The following is a 24,800-nucleotide window of genomic DNA, read 5'->3' as shown; positions in this document are numbered from 1 at the left end:
TAACTTGCCTGTAGCTCACCTGATGAGCTGTATGAGAGTGAGCATGTTTACCTCTGTGGAGATGATAAATGACATGAAGAAAACAGTTACGGAAGAGTCAAAGCCCCTCAAAATCATGCTTATTTTCTCCTAAATTCTTTTGCACGAATATGGTATTAAACAGGGCTGCAATAAGTGAGAGATTTAATGTAAATTTGAACCCCACGTGCTGGAAGTTAGGTAAAATTCCATTATATCTGAATAGTTCTAAGCAAGCAATTTGTTACTCTTTATCCTTTAGTGGAATTGATGAACAGGTGGTTTTCAGAAGATCACTCAGTATATTTAGCTTCTGAAATATGAGCAACTCAAGATCTGATTGGCTGCTCTTGCCATGTGATAATTCAGAGCCCAGGCACCACGCTGGCCTTTGCCTGGGGTACTCAGGAGGGGAGAGTTGGGAGAGGCTTTGCTGCTGAGGAAATTTATTTGATAGATTGAAGGTAAGGCCAGTTTATGGGTTTTTCTGTAATGTTCTTTCAGGAAATGTTCCACAGCTTCCCTTGAAGTATTTTCTAAAGTTTTGGGTCAAAACTGGGGAATTCGTGATGGGAACAGTGACTGGGAAAGTCTGTAACCCCAGTGCCTTACTCAGGCCCTACTAATATCTGACATGTAGTGTGTGGTTAGAATCAAGTCCTATACTAACCAATTTATTGCTTGACTGAGTTGGTTCTCCTGTCTAACAAAATTTTGCCTTTGATTTTTTTCTAAATATATTAGTATACAAAAGGATCTATATCCTATGTTCCTATATTTATCTTTTTCTACTGGGCTTCATTTGCCTCAGAAGGAGTGGCAGTTTTACTAGCTTAACAAAACCAGCCATGGCAGGGTATTGGTTTACATGGCAAATATCTTTGGGCAAAGGGACAGCTGTTCCAAGTCATCATCCACTTTTATCAAGAGAGAGTCCCACTCTCTGGCGTCAAACTAAGAAGGCCTTGGGTGAGCTTTTCATTAGTTCCTGAATTAGAATCTTAGGCCAAAGAACCACAATCTTACATGTCCTTCAACCAATGCTTCAAAAATTTGTTATTTTCCAGGTTTGAACAAGAGCTTACAGAAACAAAGAAAAAAATCCATACAAGCCGATGGTGTTCGGGAAGAATATAACCCCGTTGCCTTGAGGTTTCTATTTTGCTTTTTAAATCTATTAATAGATGTATTTTTACAAGTTCTCATTTGATGCATAAGATATACTGTGTACCATGTATTAGAACACATGGAGAACTAAGACAGCCTTCTTAGAATTCTGATGCTACAGAAAAAACTTCCAACTTCCGAAAGCTGAGTTGACCTTCCTTTCACTAAAATTTTTGTTTAAAAATGTTTCTCTCCAGGTATTTGGAAATTTAAATACTCTGTTCCTTTGAATCCAAACCCCCTCACTCCCTCACCTCAACTTTCTTTTGCAACTTGAACGAAATTGATCATGTAACTACAAGTAGCAATATCCAACAAATTCCCGAGGGGACCAAAAGAAATTTGAAGCTTCACTTTTTCAGAGCTGTATCTAAATGTCTTCTCTCATTTACCCTGCAAACATACATGAATATATAGAATGCATAACTTTTAACTTCTGTTTTTATAATGTTATAAAATGATTTCAGTCTTGAGGATAGAGTCTAATGTATTTTCATTTGTATGGAATATGAAAAGTTTGTAGGTGCCACTACTACTCTGGAAAAATGGCAGACGACGAAGAATATGAGGAGGTGGTGGAGGTAAGATTTAAAAAACTGATTCTGACAGCAAAGTATTTTATGTAGCAACAGTCAAAGCCACGTAGGTGAATTAATCATTCGAAAAATACATTGTCTATTATAACTTCACAAAGAGTCATCATTAAAGCATGAGAAAGGAGTATTTTATGTTCAGTTTCATTATAATTATGTGGGATTTAGAACTGAAAAGAAATATCACTGTTTCTCACTTTTGCTTTTCTTTAAACTCTCAAAAAAAAAAAAAACCACACACACACAAAGTATGGGGTAAAGGCAAATTTCAATTTGTCTTTTCAAACTATTTTCTTTCCTACCTTTCAACCCCCATGATCAAAGGGGCCAAGAAGATGAAGAGAAAGAGAAAGTTCTGGAAACAATTCTATTTCTTAGTGCCTGCATAGAAATAGAGGAAAAAGAGCAACTTACTCTTTGCTTTAACCAGCTGATTATCTATAGGATGATATGATTTAAATGTTCAGAAAAATATATATGAAATTACACACATATGAGATTTTATATACCTGTATATGTGCATATACACACATATATAAAAATAAACTTTGGTGTTCCCAAGTGACAGCTGGAGCCACACTTTCCCATCAGCTCCATCATACTTACCCAAGGGAACAAAACTAGCTTTTGCTTTTGCACTTTGAAAAAGAACAAAGACCATAGTGAGCATCTTGAAAAATTCTCTCCAGATTATTGGTGGGTGTCTGACACATTTTACAAAGTTGTCAATTGTTTGTTTTATATTTATTTTATATAATTTTGTTTTTATCATGTTATGGTTTTTCTTCATCAGCTCTTGCCTTTAGCTGCACATCCATATAGATATACTGCCATTGAATCTGAAAGTGCTTAATAATTACCAACTAATGATGATGATCTAAATACATATACGAACCTTGAGGCAGTTCTAAAAATTTGTGCTCTTTAAAAAGAATGAAATTAACTTTAAAAGCTACCCAGAATCAAATTCCAAAAGAAAGTGCCAAAATTTGTCTTTGGAAGATTATTTTATAGACCAGTCTATATTTAAATGAAGAAAATTTTATTTTTTTCTACAAACAAAATTGTTTTTTTTTTTACTGAAGGGTATATACTTTTTAAAAACCCAGACCAAATTCCATGTAACATAACATTCAAACTCTCTGGCTTTAAACGCCACAGTCCACATCTTCAGTGTTCAAAATTATTACTAGTGTGCATTTTACATATGTCCTTAAAGGTCAAATAATCACTATCAAGCACTAACACAATTATAAATTAAATTGTCTTCCCTATGATGGTAAAACCAGAAATACTTTTTAACCTCTAACTTAAGTATCTTTTGTTTTTCTTAAAATAATTGTGTTTATTGGTCATCGAAATAGTCCTTTGTGCTAGACTTGATTAATTTAACTAGATGAGGAGGCTATTTTTAGGCATCTCATCCTTTTTATTTTGTTGTCATTACTGCTTCTGGGTCTGACCAGCAGGTGCTAAACTTATAGACTTCCTGCCAGAGTGTTGAACCAAGGTCTCTCTGACCTCAAAAAAGATGACATGAAAATGCGTGGCAGAAGAGTTCATAAAACAGAAGAGAACTAGCTTTAAAAATATATCTCCTAGAGATCTTAGACAGCTAAATAAAATTGTACTGTCACTCTCTACTCAAATTTAAACAAAATTGGAAAGAAATGAAAAGATGCAAGGATGTACTATCTAATTAGTGGCAAAGCTCTTTCTAAAAAGTGAGATTTGGCATACAAGTTAATGCCAACCATTTGGATAATGTTGCCTTTTTTATAAGCTTATTTCTAAGCTATATTTATCAATCGTGAGAGCCCACCAAAGGTAAAATTGGATGGCTACCAAAGAGCCGCTTTTACTTGGATGCTAAGAAAATTCAGGACGGCTGTGAATCATTCATTTTTGTTTAATATTTCTTCTGAAGTCACGGATGTTTTATGTGGCTGGAGGAATGGTTCCATGTGGATCAGTATCAAACAGTATTTTCTATAGTATCCTAATGATATTTCCCATGTGAGAAAGGCACAAAAATATAAAAGAGAAATTCTCTGTCCTGTAGGAACTTGTGATTTCTGTTGCTATGTATAAGGACACAGGTATAATTAGATTTCAAATTATAAAAAATAAAAATAAAAATAAAAATGCTAGAGCAAAGAAAGTGCAAAAGTGAGAGACATAAGGCAAGTTTTATACTAATCGTACTGCAAATGAAATAGAGCATGTTGCCTATTGACGATGGTTGAATAATTTGTTGAAAGTTCACTGAACCAAGGACAGAAGAAAGGAGGCCACTGAGGGAAATTTTGCACTCACTGTTTTTCCCTTTCCCCCGAGTATATGTTTTGGTGTCAGAGAAAATAAAAATGAAGCATAAAATGTTATACATCTTGTTGACTAAGAAAGTAAGCCAAATGTTTCATTTTTCTCCCTTTCCTTGTGTCCTTTGGCCTAAACTAGTCTTTCCTCCTATTCACCCAGCTTTGCTGGGTGACACTGGGGACAGGATTCCACTCTTCTTACGCATCTGAAACAAAATGTCAGCCAATTCCTATCCACGTCTATTCATTGCTGGTGACGTCAGAAGTAGAACAGAAGTAGATTTGATTTCAGGCACCTCAGAGCCATCAGTGGCAAATTGCTGCCTAACTTTCCCCCATTTTGTGATGAGGAATCTCCTCATTTTTTTCTTCTCATTTCTTCCTTCTCTTGGCACTTGTAAATTTTCATTTTAGCACCTCTTTTAGGACCATCATATTGGAAGGGATTCACCCATCACTCTAGAAGAAATTCTTATTACTTAGTAATCAGGGTGGTATAGGGATAATTGAGATTTACATGTTGCCTTTGGATCTATTATTTCTATGATACAATCCATTTAAAAATTTCGTTTACAGTGAGGTTTTCGTTTGTTTTATTGTTAGTCAGCAAACAGTGAGTTTTATCACAGTTCCTCTCTGCCCAGCCCACACACTCACTATATTATTGTTATATTCTTTTCTCAGCAAATTCTACCTCAGTACCAGAAGAAAAACTTACTTTTCCCAAGTAAAATAGCATCCTGTGATTAATAACTAGCCTCAGACACCTTTCTCATCACTCAGTATCTCCTTGTCCAGTCTGATGGCATTCACTCCAGCTTCCTAAAGTTTCACAAATTTAAAATGGGGTCTAAAATATGAACAGGCTCCTCTATCTTTCCTCACAGATATAGCAAACCAGCTGGGCTAGTGAAATAACCCAAGTGGTTCAGCTGAGGCAGAGGAGAGGTGATTTCTTCTTTGGTTCTCATGATGACACTTTTGTGCTCTATTTATAGTACTATACAGAGGAGACAGTCTACGAAGAGGTCCCGGGTGAGGTAAGACCCAGCCCACATCTGCACGAACTGTACACTCATTAAAGCAGGAAAATAGCCTCCTCTCTCACACTCCCAGGGCCACAGAGCTGGCAAAAGGGAGAATCTGAGGGAGGATCACTCACCTATGTGTGCTCAGCAGCTGATGGTACAAGAATAACTATTAACCGTTTGACAGGTTTTATCGCTGTTATGCTATTCAACATAGCCAAGATGACTGGCTATGATTTCCCCCATTGCTTATATCGTGTTTTTGGTGTAGGTGATGCTAATTAGAGTAATGTCAGTGGCTATCACCACTCTGACTGCAGAATGACCTTGAACTTGTGATTTGCATGGGAACCAGCAGTTTTATTGTGTGGAGCTATAACTTGTAGGGCATCGTCTCTGCCAACACAGATGGCGCCCTCAGACCTTTGTCCTTGATGGTGCCATAAAATGCTACTTAAATTTTAGCACATTGGGAATTCTGAGAAAGCCGTTCCCATAAATATTCCAAGTTGGAACTTTTTTCTTTCCAAGGTGAAATACTTCAATCATGCTTCATTTTCTTCATGGAGCTGTTTCTTTTAAGTATGGCAAACAATTATATGGATGGCTAACCCTAATGCCTACTAAGAGAGCCTGTGACTGCATGGAAACTAACATCTGTAGATGCTGTAAATTGGTTAGTTTCTCACGGTCAACCATATGTCATTAATAATGAGCAGAAAGGAGCCTATTAGCAATGCTCTGACAACACTAGAGAGAGTTATCATAGATATGCCATTTCCCTTATTACTTAGGTTTCTCTTTGCAAAATTGATGCTAGAACTATTCCTTTGATACAGGTGATATTAGCTGTGAAGGAAATTATACTCTGAGACGGATTGGAGATATGGCTACTTATCTTTCCTTACGTACAGTATTTTTAACCTTGGACTAGACCCAAACTTTAGACCTCAGTTTCTTTCACTACAGCCTTTTGTAAGAAACAGTAATTTCCCACCTACCACATACATAAGACTGTTGTGAGGCTAATTACCCCATTATGTTGTCATCATTATTCTTGTCCACCTAAGCATTTATTAGTGTAAATGGCTCTCCAGTTCACATTAATTAACTGACTAAGCCAAGAGAATGGTAATCTCTTATAATATTGATGTGATTTATTTTTTTAAAGTTCATTATTCTTTGTCTCATACTACAGGAAAGAATGTCTAAATGCCTGAAGAATAACCAACCAACTTTTTCTTAGACTCATTTGAAACTTAAAATTAAAGTCAAGAACTCGAGCTTTATTTAATTGTCTTGATCTCTTGTCCTTTGATCCCAAGTTTGCTTTTACTTTACCTAGACAATTTCAGAATATTTTCAAATATTTAAGAACATTTTACTTCTGATTATTATTCTACCTTAAAATGTTTGAGTTCCTTTCTGCAAATGAAATTTTAAGGCAATGTTGCAAATTAAGAAGGAATAACCTTTCCACTCCATGCAATCTTGAACAATCAGAATTAAGATTTTTGTAATATTATGTGCTTTCAAATGGATATTGTGTGATTTTCTGCTTTGATCTGTTTTCATTACGGAGAAGTAACACTAGAAATATAAGTCTGACTTAAAGTCATAATATCGAGATCATGGTTATTACAGTTTTGACTTTTATAACAATGTTGAACTGCATGTCAAATTTTCAGACAATAACAGAAATCTATGAAACTACTACAACAAGGACAACAGTACCTGATTATGAGCAATCAGAACCTTTCAAACCAGCACTGGCCCAGCCAGCACCAGCAAAACCAGTGGAGAGGAAGAAGGTTATCAGGAAGAAAGTGGACTCTTCAAAGTTCATGACCCCCTACATTGCACACAGTCAGAAAATGCAGAATCTCTTTAGCTCAGTAAGTTTTAAATGACTTCTTCTAATTTGGTTTTACTATGAAGAAATTACTGCTCTTAACCAACCCTGTTTTGGATGCTGGCTGGATTTCATTTTTCAGGCTTGTATGAGATAAAAATTATTTTGCAGAAATATAAGCTCTTGTGAGTCTTGAATTTTCCTTTCCTGTAATTAATTTGTACCATTTAGACATTGGAGAAAGCATCCTTATTGAAATTATTCCTGCAAAATAAGCATAAGGCCTATTATGAAGCATTTACTGGTATTTAATCACTGTTAGCCAATCTAGAATAGTGAAATTATAGATTTAGTTAAAATCAGTTCATGGAAACGACATAGCATCTATTTAAACTATGTCTGAGTAGGATGCCTCTTAAGTAGACTATCTAACAGTATGTAAAAAGGTCTCTAAGAGGTGAATAATGAAGAACACGTTGTTTAGAAAACCAGGATCAGACTAAGAACTCATCTGAAATTGAGGGTCAGAATATTTGACCATACCCTAGAAGAGTGGTTTTGAACTGTGGTTACACATTAGCATCCCCTGGGAGCTTTAGAACTGCTAATGCCCAGGCCATTCTCATTTAATCAGTCTGGGGTTGGGGCCAGTGGGGAATGAGTTACAAAAGCTGCTCAGGTGATTCTAATGTTAGGAATTAATGCTCTTGACAGTCCCTGGTCCTTATGTTTTGTAAGTTACACTGGCTGATAGTGGATTCAGACCCATTCCAACGGATCTAATTTGTTGATTGTCCATGATGGGCTGAAGTCTCACTACGCTAGGTAGCCTGACTGCATGTCCTCTGGAGGGTTGAAAAAAAATGAAATGTATCTCAGGGAACATTGGGTTTTACAGGACTAACACTTATGTCAAAAGCATCCTATTGTAACTGGCCAATAAATATTCATTTTTGCTTGAGCGTTAACTCTTGGGGACTGTTTGGTAAATTTCTAGTTCAAATTCTTGAATGATCTAAAACTTGGGCTCCTAAGACTTAGATTTCTAGAAATGAGATTATCTTGCCTCTTTATTGCTGCAGTATTCAACAAAGATAGAAAATTTTTTGGTTGATTTATTGTCATAAAATTCTCATTAATTCAGACAAAATATCCGAGAATTTCTGATAGACTGAGCAGAATGTTGGCAAAGGTTTATAATATTCTAAAAGTGGTTAGTAACTAAATCAATAATATAAATTGTTGACTACTCCACTCACGAATACTCCTGAACATTAATACTGATAAATTATGCATATTATTTTTAAGGCAAGAACTCATTGTGTATTTAGCAAAAACAATAAAATTGTATTTATTTTTAAAATACTCCATAATTTAAACTTTCCATTAATTCAGCTGGTGTCTCAACTATCCAAACCATTGAGAGTTAGCTGCAACTTTTGAATTGAATATTTTTGCATTGTATTAGCAATCAAATCTTTTTACATTTGACTCAATTTTTCTGTATTTATTTTCTAAAATTATTAAGGTTCAAGCTTTTTATGTGTGCACTCAGGCAATAAAAACATTGAGAAAATCATTTTAGGGCATTTCCAAGACAATAGTCTGTAATAACATTTCTACTGTCTCAGTTGTACAACCATTTTTAGGAAGAGCAATTAACAAATCTATTTTAGTGTTTGCTGAGAATCAGGATAGGGGGAAAATGAGTCCTATTATAACTGATAATTGTTATAACTTGCAGTAGTTTTTTATTAGATGGGAATGAGTGCATTGCCTGAAATTTCTACTGCTGTCTTATCAGGTTTTAGGCTAATACCTGATATTCTTTTCAGAATAAATACAAAGAGAACTATGAGAAAGCAAAAGGACAGCCATCTGCCATCACGACTGATACCCCAGAACTTCGCAGAATCAAGAAAGTACAGGATCAACTCAGCGAGGTGGGCTACATTGCTAAAATAAAAAAGAGAATCATTTCAAAAATGTACCTACTGCTGGGAACTGTGATCCTAAATAGGTGTAGAGAGAACAAGGTGTTGAACTACTATGAGCATTGGCCATAGATTATGTTGTCCTAAATGTGAACCCAAAGAGGCTTCTAAAAGCTTAGCTTAGAAATTTAGTTTAACTGGTGATGTGAGATGAAAAGTCGCTGTGGTCCTCCATCCTGGAGCACAGAGAAACTGAGGTTCGGTCAAGAAAGCAGACAAGCAGTGAATGCAGCTGCTCTGCCAATCTTTGGAGAATACAGTTTTCTGCCTAAAAATTAAGAAACTGTGCTTCATGATGCAGATGTAGAGTGACTGGGTCAATGATCTTTGGTTATAAGATATTCTTTAATATACTCACAGAGTCATGCCTGTCACGAACTCTAATAGTGCATTATTTCTGCAGGTTAAGTATCGAATGGATGGCGATGTTGCTAAAACTATCTGTCACGTAGATGAAAAAGCAAAGGACATTGAACATGCAAAGAAAGTGTCGCAGCAAGTCAGTAAGGTAAGGTCATGGTACAGATGGATACAAAATAGAATGTGTATCACCCCTGCCTGACCTCAGAGGAGAAAACTGGACAGGCCTGACCCTGCTCACCAGTCCCACTTGAATCACAGGCATTATGAGCGCTGGTGACCACCATGCATGTCAGGAAGCCGCACAGGTGGCTGAAGTGACCCGTAGGAGCGAATGTGGATCGGACAGCCCACGCCCTGTGACTCAGCTCCCAGCAATTGCTGCACGGAATGCAATCACAGTGTCGCCAGGGGCCCTTATTTAATTTTTAAAGAAGTGGGAGCTGAATTTTTATGATAAATCACCACATTTCGAATGTAGGGAACTAATTTAAAACACTTTTTAAAAGTACCATGTCAAAAGAAACGTGTCTACCACTTAATTCAGTCAATGACTAATAGGTTGCAACCTCTGAAAGGAATCTATAGAGAATTGGAATCATGATTGAGTTAAAAAAATTAGACTTTTCAAGTAAAAGCTTACTAATGCAGGAAAAGTATTGAGCTGTTGACACGGTTGACGTTTTCATAATTGATGCTAGTAACACTTTGGGACGTTGGCAGCCTTTGTGCGAGGACACTTTGAAGATGAAAAACTTTTCACTGTGCTCTCTTTAGTTCTTTCAATCCTCGTGTCCTTATGGGAGACATCAAGCCACGGGTCCTCTGTTCTTTCTGTCTAGGTTTTATACAAGCAGAACTGGGAAGACACCAAGGATAAGTACCTGCTTCCCCCTGATGCCCCTGAACTTGTCCAGGCCATTAAGAATACAGCCATGTTCAGTAAGGTAAGTAAGGGTCTCTGCTCTGGCACCACCTTTATCTTCCTCTGCCCTCCTACTACGTCATTTAGAAGAATACTCAGGAAACTCTTGATAATCTGAAATATGGCCCCAATCTTTTTGTGTGTAGCCTTGAGACGTGGGGCTGCAGGGGTGATCCTTGGCAAGGAGAAACTGAGAAGAAAGTTCTTGGTACGAATAGAGAAGAAGGTCCTATCAGAAACTTGAGCGACCTAGGGGAAGAGTGTGTGGGGAGAACAGAGATGCGCATGAGCTCTAGCTCTGGAGACTCACAAAGTAATATTTTCAGTTCTTCTGTAGACCCTGTGCTACACTGGATATTCCTGGCTGTCGCTCTCATTAAAGGTCTATTTTGTGACAGAAACTACACTAAGTAGCTCCCAGGCACCTTACATTTGCATTAGTACTCATTGCAGGAGGCAAGGAAAGTCACAGAGAGGAGATGAAACAGAATCAGACATATCTGCTCTTCTCCGAGGAAGATTTGTCAGGAGAAGCAGGAGAAGCTATTGATAAATACGATTTAGAGCGGATGGACAGGGAAAGGCTGTCTGTGAGCTCCATTTACCTTTGCTCCCACCTTGCCCCCTTGGTTCTTTATGCCATTGATGGATGAATTGAAAATTATGTATTTCATGTAAGTGTGATTTTGCTTTATCACAACTTTTCACTTTTTTCTTCTTTAGAAACTGTATACTGAAGACTGGGACGCAGACAAAAGTCTGTTTTACCCATATACTGATAGCCCGGAGCTGAGGAGGGTTGCCCAAGCCCAGAAAGCTCTCAGTGATGTAAGTGAATTGCAATCAGCACCACTTTAGTATGGAATCAGGCACCTCGCAGTATGTCTTCTGGCCAGATGTTCACTGCAATTCTTCTTTAAAACAGACTAAATGCCATTGTTGCAGAGAAATATATCTAGAATTACTATAATTTTTAATGTCTAAATTTTATAATTTATGTTAGATAGAACTTTATCTAATCCTCTTTTCTTACAGGTGAACAACCTGAATATAAGGTCACACAGGCGATTAGTGACCTAAAGACTAGGAACCTGGTCTTGTGATCCCAAGACCAGTGTTCTTTCCACTAGAGCATGTACCTTCTGTCCCCTTGGCCGGAGTTGCAGTTTTTTTATACAATGGAGTGGCATTTTAAAAACCTATTGGAATCATAGCCACTTACCCAAATTTAAGTGACTAATGTTATTGAAAGATTTTGATTTGCTATCCTAATCATAAAGTCTGATTTGCAGTGTGTTCCCCCTTTTCCTGCGTGGGGGACCTGACTGATGAACTTGTTCAGATGTGTGTGTAGTTATCTCACAAAGAGCTCTTGCCACTGGTGTACATAGAAGATATTTCAGAGTTAGCAAAAAATCAGTGGTCCCACTGGCCAGAATTTTAGTATCCTAGACCTTGAAAACTGTTTATCAGAGACACTTAAAAGACCTAATTCAGACCTGAAGGTTGACAGAAACAGCAGCAGCATAGAGCTTCACATGGGCTCAGCACTTCCCCTTGTTTTTAGATAATTTATTTCTTGGTCCCTGGATTTGCTAAAGGCCATGTTGAAAATTCAAAGACCGCTGCTTTAGTCTTTAGGAGAACATTGTTAATGACAAGTTAGTTTTCATTCAATGTCACTAGATTCTTGAACCTCTTACATTCAATGTGGACTTAACAAACCAGTTGACATCTTAAGACTTGTTGGAATTTACTTCCAATGGATTTTAGGATTCTATCTTAACCGAAATTATATATAACCATTTGATAGTATATCCAACTTTTGAGGTCTAATTTTTATTGCCTCTCACTTGATATCACCTGTAAATTTAGTGGATGTATTTTCTATCCTGGTTTGTGTGTAATTGGTTAAAATATAGCACAGATATACCCCTACCCTAAAGAAGGTGTAACAAAAATTTAAGGCTATCTACTGTATGACAATTTTAATGGGCTTCCCTTTTAAAATTAGCTTTTTAGTTCTGTATCTTATGAATATATAACATTGTGTGACCTTTATCAAGTGATCAATAATTATTTGTTGAAAGACCATTATGAATGCATACCTGGCAGGACAGAAAAGTACAAGATTTGTACTTTTCTGGAGGTGATGATTCCGAGGGCAATGATAAACATTTCAAGTAGAGAGCAGTTGAACAGAGGAACAGAGGTGAAATGAGTTTGAGTCTTTAAGGGACAAAGAAAGTAAATGCCGTGGGTACTGAGTTAAGAGGGCACTTGTAAGAAACTTGCAGCAGGATCTTGAAAATCAGACAAAATAGCTTTAACATGATATGGTAGTCAATAAAAGGCATTATAAGATTTTAGAGAAATCTTATTACATGATAAAAGTAGAATCTGGTGAAATTTTGAGGGACAATATGGTGGATTGGGACTAGGAAAATCGTGATAATTTATAGAAGACTATTTTAGGAATATAGATGGATCAGAGGGATGACAGGGACAATGGATGTTGGAGACAAAAGAGAAAGGAGTCACAGATGAGCTTATGACCAAGGAAGTTGGGTGTATAAGGGTATATCTGGTGAAGATGCATTTGTGAAAGAGAACGAGAATTGAGATAATGGAAGGAACATTCAGATCAGGGCATCTTAGGGATAATTTCAAAGTTTAGTACTATTGCATGCATATGAGATGAGGACAAAATATTAATATTTGAGAGTCATCAGAATATAAATGATAGTTGAAGACATGAAAATGTATGAGGGAGGCAGAAAAATGTATGGGCAAGGGCAGAGTATTAGAGGACACGCACATTGGGGACATCTAGGAAGGAGCAAGCAAATGAAAGAACAGACGGTCGGAGAAGATGAAGGGGAACCAGGATATGCGTGCCATGTAAGCCTAGGGAGAGATTTCCAGGAAGACAATCTCCTAATGCCTCCCTTTATTCGTAAAGTGGAGAGACGAAAGGTTACTTCCATGCCACTGTAGTGCTATGGACTTTGATCATTTAAAATTGACCACATTGTTTGAAATATCGCCATGGGAGACATAATGAAGGAGAATTATAATAATGAAGTAAAACCTTTCTATCATTCCTCAGAAAGACTTGGCAGTTAAGGCATGATTTTATTTTTACTGCAGATCAAGTATACACTAAGTGTCAGATCACCGACATGCCTATTAATACTGTTGTGAGCACATGAACGTCCACAATTACTGGGCACAGAGCTCTAAACAATCTGCTGTTCATAGAACATACCACGGGGTAGGCACGTAGATGTCAAGCTAGGGGCTTGGGTTCAGAGGCTCCAGCTCCCTCTTCTGTACCTTCTTCCTGTGTTTCCTTTAATGCTAATTATCTAAGTAGTGACCAAAGACTTTGTAAACACTAAGAGTGTCGTTAAACTGATCCAGAATATGGAATTCTAACTAAATAGAGTTCTGACCATGGTTCCTGAGAAATTAGGACTTCTAGATCTGATTTCTCTGAAAGTTCTTGACAGGATGTCATACTTAATAAGCATTTTTTTTCCTGGTGGAGTGTTGCTTTCTACTTAAGGACCGAGTTAGCTGTGGAATATACAGATTGCCCTATGTTTAAAATAAGCCTTCACTTATTTAAAAGAAATTAAGCAGTGGAATTAAAATGAAAATATTTTAAAATCTGTCTTTTGTATCCCAATTGATTTAACTTTCATGAAAGCTTTGGCACGAGGCACGAGGCATGAGGTAGATATTATTAGGATAAGATACATTTAGACTTGGCTAAAGCGTGAAGATAATGATTGGGACCTGGGAGCTGTACACACCTCTTTACTTTATAAATGAGAATACTGCTACATGGAAGGAGAATAATTTGTAGAAGTCTCACAGTTCAGTAGTGGAAGAATTGGGTGGATGACTCTCCTCTTCAGACTTGCCCCGATGGCCTCAGTGTGTAAACCACATATTCAGCAATCAGTCATTGAACCCTCACTCTAGTCAGGTACTGTTCAGGCCACAAGCATTCTCAAATGAGAGGTTTTGCTCTCTGCCATCCCAGAGCTCACAGTCTAAGGAAGGGCAGACATGAAAACAACCAGTTACAATGTCATCTGATCATTCCTTTAAAGGAGGTAAAGGCTAAGTTGATGAGATCCCCAAAAAAGATCATTGAGTCAGGGAAGGCACAGAAAGGGAAACTGTGCTCATACTGAGACCTGGAGAACGAGTAGCAGTTTGCAGGCAGATGGGGAGAAGGTGGAATCGGGGCATTCCAGGGGAAGGGAGAAGCATGTATGAGGTCCAGAGACATAAGAGGGCTTCATGTGTCTGGGGATCTATGCATCTTCTGCATTGTTGGTGGTAGGGGTCAAGACTGGTGGAAGAAAAAGCCAGAGGAGTCAGTAGTGAAGAAAAAAGGAGAACAAGAGCGAATGGGGATGTGTGATTAATTACCATAAAACATATTTTTAAGGTGAGAGCGGTCCTTTATAGGCTGAAGGAAAGGAGCTAATTAAAAGGGAGATGTTGAAGCTGTGAGAAAGAGGGGCGACTGATAGAGTAAGTACAAAAGTATAATAGTACAAAAGAACTAAGGGAACAATACCTTGAGTGCCAGGCTCATGCCCTGCGAAAGATGCTTCTTCTCTGAGCCATGCGGGCAGTGGGAGAGGTAGGGGTGAGTACAGAGGAAGATAAGTGTGTAGCCTTTCTTTACTCTATAAAAGAGGAAGTGGAGGGTAAGGTGGAGTTGACTGGGGGCTTAACGACACTGTTGGGGTTTTAGACTAGCCACTGGGAGTAGAAACTGACCAGAGACACTTAATGGGACGTTTAATCTTCAATAAAGGCAAAGTGGCAATTGGATAAATTCAGAGTATTAGGCACAGAGCCCTAAGCGAGTTGTTGTTCACAGAATGTATCACTGGGTAGGCATGTAGATTTCAAGCTAAGGATTTGTACCTTCTGCCCGTGTCCCTATTAATCTTGCTTATCATGTTATCACTACCCAATCCATAGAATTGTGATTTTCTTCAGTAGCACTCAATATCCTAGGTATAAGAACAACAGGAGTGTGTAGTTAAGTTGATCCAGAACTGGCAGTTTGTTAACAGGTGTGACATAAAGGCAAGAGGTTGTGAGTTGAGGATGCTGGTTAAGAGAATAATTTCAGTTGCAGATCATGACGCGGAAACAAATGGAAGGAAACAGATCTAGGGCCAATAATCTTGGAGAAAAGAGAAAACTCAAAGGGAGAAATCACCATAATGCTGAGAGGGAGGGCATGTAACATCTACAAGGATAATAAATTATGGTTACGTGGTACAATGCAGTTTAAGACTTCACATAAAGAAGAAAACATAGTCTTTTTAAGACTGCAAACAGATGGAATATGGGAAGTAGAATAGTTATCTATGGCTTATCAGCATCCCTTTTATTTTGTCAGATTGCCTACAAAAAAGGTCATGCTGAACAGCAAGCCCAATTCACATCTCTGCCAGATCCTCCCGATCTAGAATTTGCCAAGAAAGTGACCAATCATGTGAGCAAGGTAAGTTAATAGGACTGGGACACTGTCTTCCTTGAAAACTCTGCTTAATAATCTCAACCCTCAGAAAAATAACTAAGGTGAACCTAAAGACACAACATAAACACTGAGTATTTTTACATATGACCCTAAAAATGCTACAGCAAAAGCAATACAATCATTAACATCTTGAAACCGTGTTAATAAATGTTCAACTGGCTTGATAACTCAGTTATTGATAAATGTGAAAGCTGCATTTTGAAAACAGAAATCCATGTCCTACTATCTTTTGACATTTGACTTACGGAAGTGATACTAACAGAGAACCAAGTATCCACACATTTTCACAGAGGATCTGATTGTCTTAATTCAATGTGAAGCCCCTGTATAGTTTTATGCTCTCAGTCAGACTTGGAGAAGATAAGAATGCATGAGTGGCCTGTCAAACAAAGCTTAGTCTAACAGCCGTAGGGAGGGCACCTGGCAACTTTTAAGGCCCTGGCAAACAGCCTCGTCTGCCTATATTTAGGCTGGCAAAATAGCTCTGAGGAATGCAGAGAAACAGATGTTCAACTGATTAATAGACCCATATTAAGTTCCTTTTTAAAAACTGGTCCAAATCAGGCCACTTTCTCCTGGGATACTGCTGCTTTTAAATACTTTTCTTAGCCCTCTGTGGAGTTGAGTCTCAGTTTGGTCTTCTGCTTAAATTTTGATGGAACCTCAAGATTTCTATCTTGTTCAAGTTTTTTTTTTTTTTGAAAGGATATCTCCAGTAAAGGAGAAGGAAGAAAAGTTATGGATAATGAAGTCTATTCGATTATGTTTTTTAGTGTCCGATATTGCAGATTACCTAACTGTATAACCAAGGGCTATTTAGATAAAAGATCTAGTGAGTACAGTAAAATTTCACTAATAGAAATATCATGAATCTGAAATTTGCCCAGGGCTAAGTAAAAATTAACTCTAGAACTGTCCATAAAGAGATGGCCTACTGAAAACGTTGATATTGTAAATAAGATTGGGGAGCAAGGATAATTTATCTTTTTGGAAGAAAAAGAAAGAGTTATTTTGAATAGTCATTTAGAAAGAAAAATAAATCTTTTCAAAATTTTTATTTAAAGCATATTTTAAAAGATATCTTACTAAGACAACATTCTTTTATCTTATTTGAGTATGCAGTGTGGGTACTAGAAAATGATTTTAAAAATCACTTCTAAACTCCTCTATAATCAGTCTCTTCACTAAATTAGGCTTGTTAGTTTAGAGCTGCACTCTTCAACAGAGTAGCTACTAGCCACAGGTGTCTGTTGAGCACTTGAAATTTGATAGTATGAACTGAGAGTCCTACATGTGTGAAATATACACTACATCTTGAACATGTATGACAAAAAGAATGTAAAATAGCTCATTAATTATTTTATACAGATTACATGTTGAAATGATATTATTTTTGGATTTATTGAGTTAAGTACAATATATTATTAAAATTAATTCCCCACCTGTTCCATTTTTACATTTTAAAATATGGTTACTTGAAAATTTAAAATTATAGTGGTAGCTTACATTATATATCTATTGGACTGTACCACTCCAGTTGGGTTCGGTGACATTATCGAGTATTTTGAAAGCATTGCCAGGGCTGGATTTGCCTTTGTGGAATAACAGTATGAGCCGAGGAGAAGATTGCTGTGGATGGAGGTCACCAGATTCATCCATGATGATAAGTTATTCATCCCGGTCTTATCCAGATTTCCAAGTTCTTAATGGTTGTTGTGTATCCTGCAAAAGAGCCACATTGAAAATAAATGCTTGTGATTGGTCACAGCCTATTCAACGACAAACTATCCCATAAAAGAGGTAGAGGGATACCAGAAGTGACTTAGATATGGGACTCACCTCCTTTCTCTTGGAGTCTTTCCCACATCAAGCTGCTTTGACCCATGCTTCAGTATCATTTTCTTTCTCTCCAAAATGGGTAAACTCTCCTTTATCTACTCACTCTCATGCATTTAAATTCTTACCATTTCTTTGTTGAATATGTCTCCCAGATCCATCCCTTTGTCTTACAGCCTTCAGTTCATATGTTAATATGATGAGTACTGTAATGATTATATTGTTGTTGCATTCTGTTTATCAGCTTTCCTTATTATACCTGTCAGAATCCATACTCTCACCCTTGTCTTTGGCCAAAGCCATCAACTACATGCCAGAACCTCCTTTTAGCTCAGCTTACTTTGCAGCCCTACCATAGATGGGCAGGCAGGCAGAGCTGTTCATGTGAGCAGACGTTCCAGGAGGGGAAAACCATGCACGCTACAACCAGCCGCAAGTGCGGTTCTGAACGCAACACTGGGAAGTCCTTTTAGTTCCTTTATGCCTGTCTCTCTGCTCTCTTCCTGATTCACAATAGGAAAACATAAGATTTCAGATCGTAATTTCCAGTTGTTAGCCAACTAGGATCTAGAATTGAAGGGAAAAACTCTGCTCTACTCTCTACTCATAACGCTCCTGATAGTAATGTGGTTAAGCAAGATATTAGAGTGCTGAATTTACAGTCCAAGGAAAGCACCCTCAGCTGACTTCTGGGGAGGGGGAACTATGATTTGGGAGAGCAATCTTACTGCACCTATCAACATGTGGTTACCCTCTTGCCCACAGAAGATGTCCCAGAGCTTGTAACTGACCAAATATACTTCCCTCTGGTAAATGAATGAACACAAAATCCTAGAAAAAGTTAAATTGATTCTTGCCTCCAGGTTTCCATTGATAAACTCTAAACATCACAGAGCTGGAGAGAAGGGTTAGGGTGGGGGTTGGGGTTGGGGGGAAAGTTGGATGTTGGACCTCTGTTGTGGCTAACCCATCTCTGTGTGCCACACAAACACTCACATGCAGAGTGAGGCCCCTTGGCTGGTAGAAGTGGGAGTCCTATGTAGACACATGCCTCTCTCTCCTTTTCATTCATCTAGCTGCAGGTCTTTTTCCTGTCAACTTCTCTCCTACCCCCAAATGAAGGAGAAGGCCATAACTCCTCAGCAGTTAGCAAGCTCTAGCCTCCTTCCTTGTAGTGAAAATCTTCCTAGACTTGGGAGTACTCAAGAGTAGATTGAGAGACACACCTCCACCCACCCTGCCATGTTTGGGCTCTAGGTGGGAGGAAATAACAAGCTTTGGTTCATGAAGGGCAAGAGGTGGGGGAAAATCTCTGCATAAGGGGGCTGGGTGGTCTTCCACTCTTGTTTTATACCTTTTTAAAATTTAGATATCTGTCTCTCACTGTGAGAATTAATTTCCTATTCGGTTTGCTTAACAAATCTACATATGTGATTCTTATTTCTCTCCAATAGCCCACTTTTGGACCTCATTAAGAATATCTGCTGGCTTCTCACCTTTATATTACAAAGATCTCTGTATCTTAGTTTGGGGATGCATCTAGCACAATTACTTTCTGCCCCATTTTCTAGTTTTCTTCCTTTGATAGTAAGCAGAGGAATAGCGGTCTCTCTACGAAAAAAAAAATGTAGATTAGGAAATCTCAACTTCAGTGTGTACATCAAAAATTTCTGGAGTTGTAAATATTATGGGCATTTTATAATTTTCTCAGATTCTTGATGAGGTCTAGTCTCCAAAAAGATTAGAAATACTTCTATAGGCTATCTTAGCAAATTTAAAAATCAGTTTTATTGACTTTAATTATTTAAAGCTACAAAAGAGGAGGTTAGGCAAATTAATGGGCAGTATAAAGCACATCTTATCACAGCAAAAATTTCCATTGAAGAATACACACACACACACACACACACACACAGACACATGTGAATGCATACACACACACACACACACACACACACACAGATACATGTGAATGCATGCATACAATTTTCTTCAGAATTTCTTACTCTCTGTTATGTGCAATTATTGTCCCTCACATTTATTTAGCACTGTAGAGATTAAATAAAGCACTCTTTAGTGTATGATTTTATTTAATCTTCCCCAAATCCTTTGCGTAAGTATTATTATTATTGCCAGCATGTATGGTTAAGAAAACTGAAGCTTAGAGAGGCGTAATCACACCTTCGAATGACGGAGATAAGTCTTGGATCCAGAGCTTCTGAACTCAGATCCAGGGATCTAAAATTTATAGCTATGAAAACCACTTGGCTATTAATGAGCATATTAACCTTTTGAGAAGAAAGGATATAGGGCATTTGAGAGAGGGCTTGGCTTCCTTGAACTCAAACTCACTGACTCTACATGTCAGCCACCCTTGGTACTTGTTCTGTAAAGGTATACCAGACAACCACTTTCGTTTTCCTTGATGAGTGCAGTGGGGCTTTAGGCATGTAAATATCTTGAGACACACGAGTTATGTCTAGCACATTCTGTGAGCCAAGGAGGAGAAATCTCTCTAATCAGCTCTGGCTCTGACTCATGTGCCCAAGCTTGTGGTCGGCTAGGTTAATTCTGTTCCAAGAACACTCGTCTAGGTAGTTCAAAACCACATATCATGGACTCAATTTAGTGTTGAACAAACATTTAAGGGATAAGTTCTGTATACTGTATTTTGTGTTAGATTCTAAGGATACAAAAATGAAGAAGACACAATTTTTCTCTCCAAGGAGCTTACAGCCTGATTCAGGTGGTATGGTGTTCAGGAGTAAGATGGGACAGCAGTTTAATTTCTGAATCACTTGCCAGTTCTCACTAAAATTTCTTTAAGTCTAAAGTGGGAGGTCTTATTCCTAAAAGGCAAATTTTGTTCCGGTATTGTTTTCTGAATAACTAGGAGTTTTGGTAAAGCTCAGAAATTAATGGCTAAGTTCATCTAGAATAGACATCTGGGGTTGAGTGGTTTTATTATAACTATGAATTACAAGTGGAAAATGCTTCTGACTCTCTCCTTTCTCAAACATCAGGGCACATTTGTGAGTTCTGAATGAACTAAGTCTCCAAATTCTGTAAGAAGAGGCAGAATTCTTACCTCTGTCTCCTTCACTTAACTTTCCTGTTGGGTAAATTGAAGACATCTATTAAGAACCCAAGAAGAGTCTAGTCAAGATAATTTTGAAAGCTGACCATTACCACTTAAATTGCAGTCTTATTCATCAAATCCCGGATTTTGCTTGTCTTATTTTCTTTTGTTTTACTCCTAGCAAAAATACAAACAAGACTATGAAAATAAAGTCAAAGGCAAATGGAGTGAGACACCTTGCTTTGAAATTGCAACTGCCAGGATGAATGCTAATAACATTAGCACAGTAAGTAAGAGGGATGGCTGGGTATCCTTAAGTTGAGAGGGGGACCCTTCCTCTATGACTTTTAGCCACCTGCTGCACCTGAAGTGGTACTTGAACATTTGAGTCCTGGCACCTCTTCTTGGGGGCAAGACTTGTAGAGAGTTCCTATTAAAAAGAAATCTCACAATTTTTCCTTCCTTTTGAGAAATATTGTTTTGATCAGAATCCGTTACTCTTGCCTCAGTTTTCATAGGAACATGGTTTCAAAGTGAGTACAGGTTAAAGGGGCCCTTTTAAATTTATTCTTTGCCGTATATTTACGAAACTGTTTAGTTTCTACTCAGATTTTCCTCACTGAAAAACATGTCTTTTTTTCCTTTTTTCTCAAGTTTTCTCTCCCTGGCCTTCAAGAGTCCCTTCTTGGGGTGTCTTTTCAGCCTATTATAATTGCTCCAAATCTGTTAAGTTGCGAATCATTTTTGTGATGGCACCACATTCTGTAATTGTAACTGAATCTGTGTAAGCCAAGAGGAGCATGGCTTTGGGTAACTTCTTTATATGGCCTCCGTCCTCCCATGTAAAAGTTTTGCATAGTTTGTTCCCACTGCAGTTCTTCAGTATGTTTAATGTCTTACAGAGGAAATACCAAGAAGAATTTGAGAATCTGAAAGACCAGATCTACTTCATGCAGACTGAAACACCAGAGTACAAAGTGAATAAACAAGCTGGGGTGGCAGCTAGCAAGGTATGAGGAAATTCTCTCATTTATCTTGATGGTCTCATTTGGTGAATTTCTTGTAACTCTTGCTTTTGTATATTTAAAAAAAAAAAAGAGGGTTCTTTGGAGACGAAGAAAGTACTTTGGAATTATAATAGGGCTACCAAATTTTTAAAAAGTTTGCCATGTACGAGCATTAACAGCACCCAATTACCATCTTCAATATTTCAAAGAGTGAATAACCTTTTAATACCCAGAAATAGAAAGGCTATAATCTCAAACAGAAGACAGAAGAGGGGTCTTGAGACCCCTCAAGAAAAGACAACTGGAAGCCTTATATGAATATAGACACTCACCACTACCATTATTTTTCTTATATTTTTACCAGCTTCTAGTCACAGACAAGATACACGAGTCTATGGATATGCTCAGATCCTCTGTAGAGTGACTGTGGTAAATGGTCAGACTCCTTGGCATTCTAAAGCAGGCTGGGGACTAGAAAGAGCACAAACTTCAAAGCCAATCAGACTTGATTCTATTCCTGGCCTTGGATCTGCTGGAGGAGTGAAAGCAGGAAGATCACATCACTGAGGAGGCTATTTCAGTATCCAGATGCAAGACAGTGATGTTTTAGAGCAGGGGGATAGCAGGGCAAGTGATGAGAAGTACTTTGAAAGTAGAACTGACCTGATTTGCTGATGGGTTGGATATGAAATATGAGAGAAGAGTTTTGGTCTAAGCAACTAGATGGATGGGGTATTCCTTTATCAAGATAAGAAAGACTGTGGAAGGAGTAGATAATTTTTTTTTTTCTGGAGGAGAGATATGAGCTCAGCTTCAGACATGTAATATTTGAGATGCCTTTTAGAAACCCAAGTGGAAATGTCAAGTGGGCAGTTGATTATGTAAGTCTGAAGTTTCAGGGGTGATATCTGTATAAATTTGGGAGTTATCAGCATATAAATAATATTTAATGTCATAAGAATGGATGGCACCCAGGGAGTTAGTACAGATAGAAAGCTCGAGGAGTGGACTCTGGAGTGCTTCCATGTGAAGATACTGGTGAGATGAGGTAGTAACAAAGTCAGGAGAGGGTGATTTCTTGGGAAGCAAGTGAAGGGAGAAGGGAGTGATTAACTGTGTCAAATGTTTCTGAAATGGATTCATCAATGTATGGTGTTTGGTGAACTTAATAAGAACAATTTGGTTGAGTCTGCTTAGAGAGGGCTCATGAGCGAATGAGAAGAGAGAAATATAAGAGTATGAGTATAGTCAACTCTTTCAAAGTATTTTCCTGAAAAGGAAAGAAGAAAATGCTATAGTAGCTGATGAATAAGTGGGTGAAGAGAGAATTTTTTAAAGACAGAAGACAAAAAACACCATGTTTTTATGCTAATGGAAAAAAAACCAGTGTTGAGGGAAAATGTGATGATATTGGAGGGGGAAGAGTGGCTGAAGCGATGTCCTTGAAGAGGTAGAAGGGGAGAGGATCTGGCCTCGAAGAAGAAGGGATGGCTTGCCACAAGCCCTGACAGTTCATCTACAAACAGGAGAAAGTTTTTTCCATTTTTCAAGGAAATACATGATTCTATGAGATGGAGAGGTTATTTATGTCTTCCATTCCTGTACAGTATCCTCAGCGAGTCTTCTGTGTGGTCTGTAGGAGGTGGTGCATCTGTTTTTCACTTATGTATCTCCTGCCTTTAAATATCAAGTTAATCATATTTATTTTCTGAGGTTCTTAAATGTTGGTAGATTATCTAGGATTCTTTGAACTTGTCTATATTCCATGGTTATATTGGCTGAATAAATGGCTGGCCCTGGGGAATCCTAGTCAGAAAGAACTAAGATGGGTTTCTTGTTTTCCTCCCTTTGGACATGCTCCTGACTGGGCTTTTGAGCCCTCATGTAAAGCATCTGCTATACCTGGAATTAAAGGTGAAAAGTGGGAAGAGCAGAAAGAAAAGTTGAAGTTGTGACCATTTATCCATCTCCCAGCCCCTTCCTTCTCCTCCTGCATATGCATTAAATACATGTATGTTCATACACAGTCACAGATGAGGCATAAAAGGGCAAATTCATGATGCTTTTAGGTTCCTTTTTTAAAAATGTATTGACAGATCAGCAGCTGGAGGTTAAGAGCTGAATGAGAGTTCTGGAGCAGCAGGTATCCGGGATATAATGTGCTATCAGTATTTGTGTATCTTTCTCTCTCCTATTATCTATGTATCCATCTATCTCTATCTCTGAGGGCAGGGACCAAGTGTTATTCTTTCTTGCGTGTGTCCCAAAGCCTGACACATAATAAATACCCCAAAATATCATAATGGATATTTTTGAATGAGTAAATGAATGGGGAAAAGGTATCTTGGAAATATATGCACTTTCCCTGCTACTGTTATGAGTTACTATGAGTATTTTGTTTATAAAATGTCAAGTTGCCATTTTCCTAAAGAGAAAATTGATTGTCATAATATTCATAATAGAGATGAGAACAAAAATAACCTGGAGTTACTTTATCACTTTATTTCACTCCTACAGGTAAAATACAAAGAAGACTATGAAAAGAATAAAGGAAAAGCAGATTATAATGTACTTCCTGCTTCAGAGAACCCACTGCTCAAGCAGCTGATGGCGGCAGGAAATAGACTAAGTGATGTAAGTATATTCTTGTCAAAAGTGTTTTTTTTTTTTTAACCTTAGCTGCAAGAGAAACGAAATCTCTTTCCTTTTATTACTAAAGGCAAAAATAACTTAGCAAATACTTTAAATGGTGTAGCAGTTTCCCTGGAACTGTCTGACCACAGGAAGGCATTTATGCCTCTGAATATGATATGTGTCAGTTTGCAGGGATGGGGGAGCATTGTGGATTTAGTTCAATGGGCAGGGAAATCCTCATTTGCTTATAGGTTCCAGGTACCTCTGCCTCCATAGCTAGTGTACATTGTAGAAGATACGTTCTGATTTTAACAGAGGCAGAAGGAGATTTTGAAAGGAGGCGGGGAGAGAGAGACAGAAAAAGAGAGAGACAGAGAGACAGAGAGACAGAGAGACAGAGAGAGAGAG

General features: G+C 37.9%; 1 protein-coding gene across 1 annotated transcript in view; it reads left to right on the top strand.

Annotated features, from left to right (window-relative positions):
* Window positions 1–404: 404 nt before the first annotated feature.
* NEB (nebulin) overlaps window positions 405–24,800 on the top strand; it is a 193,484-nt gene continuing 169,088 nt past the window's right edge. The window contains exons 1-13 of the mRNA XM_006921066.2: window positions 405–482; window positions 1,086–1,170; window positions 1,702–1,766; window positions 5,098–5,139; window positions 6,816–7,022; window positions 8,815–8,922; window positions 9,377–9,481; window positions 10,176–10,280; window positions 10,982–11,086; window positions 15,696–15,800; window positions 20,933–21,037; window positions 21,654–21,761; window positions 24,276–24,392. Of these exons, the coding sequence (XP_006921128.1) occupies window positions 1,731–1,766; window positions 5,098–5,139; window positions 6,816–7,022; window positions 8,815–8,922; window positions 9,377–9,481; window positions 10,176–10,280; window positions 10,982–11,086; window positions 15,696–15,800; window positions 20,933–21,037; window positions 21,654–21,761; window positions 24,276–24,392 (1,143 nt within the window). The 5' untranslated portion in view covers window positions 405–482; window positions 1,086–1,170; window positions 1,702–1,730. The remainder of the gene's footprint in view (window positions 483–1,085; window positions 1,171–1,701; window positions 1,767–5,097; window positions 5,140–6,815; window positions 7,023–8,814; window positions 8,923–9,376; window positions 9,482–10,175; window positions 10,281–10,981; window positions 11,087–15,695; window positions 15,801–20,932; window positions 21,038–21,653; window positions 21,762–24,275; window positions 24,393–24,800) is intronic.

The sequence above is a fragment of the Pteropus alecto genome, unplaced genomic scaffold (assembly GCF_000325575.1).
Source record: "Pteropus alecto unplaced genomic scaffold, ASM32557v1 scaffold3, whole genome shotgun sequence".
NCBI classification, from domain to species: domain Eukaryota; kingdom Metazoa; phylum Chordata; class Mammalia; order Chiroptera; family Pteropodidae; genus Pteropus; species Pteropus alecto.
Note: the sequence above shows the minus strand (reverse complement) of the source record. Positions and strands in the feature narration are given on the sequence as shown.